Below are 6,000 nucleotides of genomic sequence, written 5' to 3'. Positions count from 1 at the left end.
ATTGTACAGCACCTCTCAAATCTCGTTACCCCAGATGAACTAGTTCTTTCTCCACCATTCTGCATAACCAATCGCATGCAGAACAAGGCATTGCCTCTCTCACAAGATTGCTATACCCAAAATACACCAATGCAAAGTTCAGGTTATTTCCAATCTTGACCCTATGAAAGTCTACTCAAACAGCTTCAAATCATGGACTCCGTGCATAGTATTCAAATCATCGACCGCATGCATAGCACAAACTACCTGCTGTGACATCCTCAAGAATGTATGCATTGAAGTAATGTAGCTTGACCAAACATGTTGTTAAGAGAAACTTTTTAAGGCATTAAAAAATTCCAACCACTTCCATAAACTTCACATCCCAAAACTTTGAGGTAGCATGCCACGCAAAAATAATAATAATAATAATAATAATAATATATAATAAATATAAACATTCTGTGTCAAATTTGTGATCAACCTTAACCAATGCACAAGTAATGCTAGGATATTGAAATATGGGAGCGAAGCACATTAGCAAAGGTGTTCCTTATAAGGTACATTTTGTATTTCCTTTCCCACGCTTCATTCCTTCAAAAGGCTGCATAAAAGAGTGATCTGAGTGATCTTCCCTCAACCACCGTTTGCTAAACAGTAGCTGAGGGAAGAGTGATATTCACTGTATGCCTTCCATTTCTTCATTCTGAACGTTAACTGGTTGTGTGGGTAAGCTATAAAACTAAATAGCGTACTTTAAGTCTCAAAAAGATGCTTTCAAGCCTGACCCAAAACATTACCTTATCCAGGTATGACTCCTAAAAATTTGACAACTCAATATCGGGCATTTCAAGATCCTTTGACTTGATGTAATGAGATGTCTTCATTGATCCTAAACAGGAGCTACAGGATGGCCAGGCTGCATCATGGGGAATCAAGAACGGCATTAATGGCTCTGCATTACCAGTCTTCTCAACGGTAGAATCATTCGGGTACAGGGAGCCCCCAAAATACTAGTTTCGAAGGGATCAAAAAGCAATGAAAGTGGCCTCCATGACTTTCACAACACGTCCACTTTCCATGCCCTACAAAACCTTAGGCATTTCATTCAGTGTACAGACTGAGATTTGCATCTTGACACATGATGAGAAGGTACTCGCTTACAAATAAGTAGCCACCCTGATCAAGGTACCACTTACCTCCTGCCAGAAGCTTCTGCCTGACCTCTCATAGCATGTAATAAAGCACCACCAAACTCGGTATGAAGCAGATGGCCTGCCTGCAAGGCGTGAACCACAACAAAGAGCAGTTATTTATACCACTCACAGAAAATTAGAGGTAGCCCCTTCGCCTGACAACATGCAGGTCCAAGTTTCAAGCCCTGGCATCTAAACTGTGGTATATGGAAGGAATAGTAATGTACACAAATGGAAAACTAAATTAACTTTTGATACCTTAAACGCAATAATATGAGCAACCGGTAGGCCTGGGTTACCATTCTGGGCACACAGAGCAAGATCCCCGATAAGATCCAACAACTTATGCCTGCAAGGCTCATCTGAGAATCGAAGAGGTAAATTCAGCCATCCATCTTTCACACTGCAAAAGTGCACAAGATTATTTATGCTCTCTCTCTCTCTCTCTCTCTCTCTCTCTCTCTCTCTCTCTCACAGTGGACATGATAAGCCTCTGGACAGTCATCACTCCCTTATGCTGGATATTCTAGATGGAAGATGATGATACTCCACACATGTGCGCCATGATATGGAGATACATATCTCCAGATGTATCCAGAGAGGGCTAATTTTATCATCACTGTACATGTATCTAGTTTTTCTTTTTAATAAAACTCCCTATTGAAAGGTTATGCATCCCTAGCCCTCCTCGAGAGACGGTACTTATAGACACAATTCCATGAGCCCAAGACCAAGGTAATTCCAAATGTACGAAACGGTAGGGGTTTAGTACTTGGTACAGAACATTGACGACTATAAAGTACGTAAAAAAACGTTGAGTACTTTTCAATGTTAAAATCGTGTGTGTGTGTGTGTGTGTGTGTGTGTGTGTGTGTGTGTGTGTGTCCTGCAAACTCTCAAAGAAGATGGCTGGTCGCTGACAGACAATTGCACTAGCCTCCTCTACACATGCACACACTAAGCACAGAGATTTTTCCAATTCAACCAGGCAGCACACACAGGCTACACAGAGAGAAGAAAACGTTTTTTAATAACATATGCAAACATTTCATGTGGCCAGTACAGAGGCTATGCACAGAGAAGAGAGAAAATTTAAAAAAAAAGTTTTATGCACATGTTTTTTATTCATTCAAAACAATGCATTTCTAATAAAAACATGAGACTTAAAAACGTTTTGAACCATGCCAATTGAAAATAACAGCAAACTGAGAGTCTTTTTTAATAAAAAACGTACTTAAACGTCTAATAGTTCAAAACATCCTATACCATTCAGGACGCATTTTTTATCCTACCTTGCCCAGGACTAAGGGATGGCCTTTTGATACCCTAGTCACTCCAATGAAGATGTATGGGGCTCCTTTTTGGGGGACGGGCCTTGGCAAGTAGGAGGGCCTTGGCAAGGAGGATTGAGAGGCTCCAAGTCATGATGCTCTCACTAATGATCTGCAGCATCACGCCCTATTATCCAGGTGGAGTTCAGGGCAGCTCCTAGAATGATAGATGCAGATGCACTCTTCCAAAGAGTCACATGTATCCACTTCCTCCACACCTTGGATAGTCACAAATTACCAAGGCTTACCTTGGAGTCTTACCGGCAGCTAGCAGATCAGGGTCATGACCAGGTATGGTATGCCAGTCTCTCTCATTGGTTCCTTGCACAGGGGCTCCACATGGATCACCAGGATCTATAGACTTTGCTCCAAGTGTCCAGTATATTATGAGATCCCAGGGAGACTTCACCACAAATAGCTTCTACTACGAACAAGAAACGGGCTCTCCAACGCATGAATGGTTGGGAACGTTCAGGTATAGGACAACAGCACTAGTCAGCAATCCCAAGAGGGTTCACAAAATCGCTTGCGCCAAAAAACTACAAGCTGACAACCAGACAATAAAACTGTAGCTAAATTACTCACACGCTTATCAACTATTAATAGTGAGCCAGAGTCAACATATAGCTATGATAGCGAAGTTCTTCACGGGAATACATGAGGAGTGTAACCTAGCACCTCATCCAAGACCAAGGACTCTTGGACATCTGCCCAAATCTATGGAGAAAAATCCTGGGAAAACAAATATTACCAAGAATAGTATAGTTTTAATTCTCAAAAGAAAAAGTAAATCCCATAATCAGAAAGTTTCAATCAATCTGAGGAAACTAGCCAATTTTCCCCCCATTGAATCTACAAACCATGCTGATCCCTTGCGAAAGAATCCAATATCCCCCCATAATCAAGTCCTCTGAAAAGAACCTCTTCTTGGATATAATAGACTCTAGCGTCTCTCATCTTAAAAACATCGAAGTAGTCCATACGTGCCACCTAAAGAGACCCCCTTAATACTAACACACCACTTGAGAAGACATACTCCAAATGTACTAAACAACCCTGAGAGAATTAGCTAGCATTTGCTTCAAAACCGGGCTTGAGCATATACATGTAAACCAAAGGTAACGTGGAAATCAACAATGGCCTACCTGTGCACTCAACACTGTTATCTCAGCTCATATGCAAACTAACTTCGTAAGATAAAACCACACCAGAGATATCTATTATGTATAACCTTAACCACACAATCCAAACTTGCATGTCAAACTACCAGTAAACTAGAGCACTCCAAGGATACCCAATTGCATGAAAATCCATCCTGAACATGATGATAACTAACAAGCTCTCACATGGAAACCACTAAGTGGAAATCAATAGCTATTCCGACTGAAAAAAATTAGTAGCTATGCAACTAAAATCGGTCTTGACAATGTTCAGGACATATGCTTCCCATGTTTTGACACCATTGGAGTCTCAAAAAATATCCATGAAAGATGAAGCAACACTGAAGACTCGGCACACTACTAGGAAATTCTGCTCGATTCACTCATTTGAGGATGCCTAAAGCAATACATCCTTGAGATCAAAAAATTGTACACTATAACAGAGAAATGTGTACATTCACCTCCACCATGATACAACAAATAAGACCGTGGGCTTAAAGGTTGTGGAACTAAGGTTATAATTGGTAATTTCAAAAAATGGTTTTTTTTTTAAAGGCAAGACATCACCAAGTACCCGTCCATCGCTCTGCACATGTCAGCGATTTCCATCCGTTGTACCTCACGCCCTCTGGGTCCTAACTGCCACCTGGTGATGGTTCGAGTTGCTGCTGTCTATTGCTAGTTTCTGGTCGTCATCATCATCATTAAGGCAGCAGCCAATGGTGGCTCTGTGGGCATCGCAATGCAAAGCTGAGCAACGACTCCCATATACGCGGCATAAAGTTGTGATGAGTGCTGCTGCAGCTTGAAGGGCATGAGGGGTTGGCATGGTGCTAACGGCAGAGCACAGCAATAATGGGTGGCGTTGGCGGCACCAAGGAGGTGCAAGCCAGCGAACTAAGTGGCAGTTTGCAGGGAGAGCGAAGCTGCTCATCTGAGCAGAGAGGGGCAACGTGTGGCTAGCTAAGCAGAGAGAGGCAGCGTGTGCTTCTGGATCAGACTGTCTCTGAGCAGCAACGCAGCTTATAGCTACACAGGCACAGCAGATTTCCATACAGGACAACTGTCAAGCTTCCACACAAGGTCTGGCTATACACGGTGCAGTGGTGTAGGATATTCCTTTGGCACGTTTGTTTGCAGCATAGAAATAGTTTGCCTTGGATTGTACAAACACTTGCTGTAAGTTTTTTTGGGGGTTTTCTCCAGCCACACTACACAGTAGAACTCCAGCCACACTGCATAGAAGAAAATAGAGGAGCATCCAATTGACATATCAGCATCTTGTTTAGTGAGGTAATCGATTTGGGGCTTTTTCCTGCTTTTTTTTGCAAAAACCAGAGCTGCTATTCTGTAATTTTTGGGGATTCTTGTTCAAAAGGGGGAAAATCGGAAGTGGAAGCATCCATAGGAACTCTAGTATTTGTGCAAACTCTAGGCACTCCCATTCTTGTGCACGTTTCCTAGAGCCTTGTCCCGCTCACTCAAGTATACACCTTGTTTTTGGTATACTTTGGCAATCGCATCTTACATCCCGTCTTATCCCAGTGCCTTGTGAGCGCACTTCTGTATCTCTTACCTTCCCTTACTTTCCCAAGAGCTTGCATCCAAGGGGGGCTTCACTATTCCTTGCACCCTATCAAGCTTTGGGAAGTCCTGTGTTGTGAGGATGTCATAGAGAGCACCTGCCCACTTATCTTTTTGGATTTAGTGGGTTTATGACGATTGAAGATCCGCTTGACAGGCCTAACTACTCACTCTGGAGCTTCATGATGATGAATCTATTGATAGCCAAGGGGCTATGGGAGATTGTCACAGGGCAAGAGTCTCATCCTACGGCACCATCTTCCACCACCTCTTTCGCAACAACAAGAAGGGGGGCTCAAACATTAGGCCAAGTGGTGTCAGGTATTCAAGCACCACCACCTAGACCCACTGAAGATCAAAGACAGTGTGACACCCGTGATACTCAAGCAATGTCCATGATCGCTCTCTCAGTCAAGCGATCCATGATTCCTCATATCCAATCTTGCAGCTCACGAGGGCTGCCTCGTTGGTACTTGAGACCATGTTCTAGTCCCGTAGTGAAGCACGAGTCATGTACCTGATACAGGAGCTAGACACCTGACCATGAATAAGGGGATTCCATAGCGGATCACCTTACCAAGGTTTCAACCCTTAAAGAATAGCTATTGAACATAAATGTGGTAATTGATGAAAAGAAGTTGGTCTTCACAATTCTTCATTCCTACCTAAGTCCTCTAAGTCCTATCAAAGTTTTCACACTTCTTTGTATCTCTCTATGAGAGGAGGAGGTAATCCCATTATGAGAAGCTG

The 6,000-nt window shown here is 42.7% G+C and overlaps 1 protein-coding gene across 6 annotated transcripts in view; it reads right to left on the bottom strand.

Moving 5' to 3' along the window:
• Positions 1–377: 377 nt before the first annotated feature.
• The window catches only part of LOC147606349 (uncharacterized), an 84,401-nt gene continuing 78,778 nt past the window's right edge, over positions 378–6,000 (bottom strand). For 5 of the 6 annotated variants that reach the window (XM_086792022.1, XM_086792026.1, XM_086792027.1 and 2 more), the window contains 3 exons: positions 1,434–1,578; positions 1,179–1,258; positions 378–1,073 (listed from right to left, as the gene is read on the bottom strand). In XM_086792022.1, coding sequence (XP_086648148.1) covers positions 1,040–1,073; positions 1,179–1,258; positions 1,434–1,578 — 259 coding nt within the window. In that variant the 3' untranslated portion in view covers positions 378–1,039. The remainder of the gene's footprint in view (positions 1,074–1,178; positions 1,259–1,433; positions 1,579–6,000) is intronic. The other variant, XM_086792023.1, reaches the window with a different exon arrangement.

The sequence above is a fragment of the Cibotium barometz genome, chromosome 57 (assembly GCF_041138505.1).
Source record: "Cibotium barometz isolate CiBa-2024 chromosome 57, ASM4113850v1, whole genome shotgun sequence".
In the NCBI taxonomy this organism is placed as follows: Eukaryota; Viridiplantae; Streptophyta; class Polypodiopsida; order Cyatheales; family Cibotiaceae; genus Cibotium; species Cibotium barometz.
Note: the sequence above shows the minus strand (reverse complement) of the source record. Positions and strands in the feature narration are given on the sequence as shown.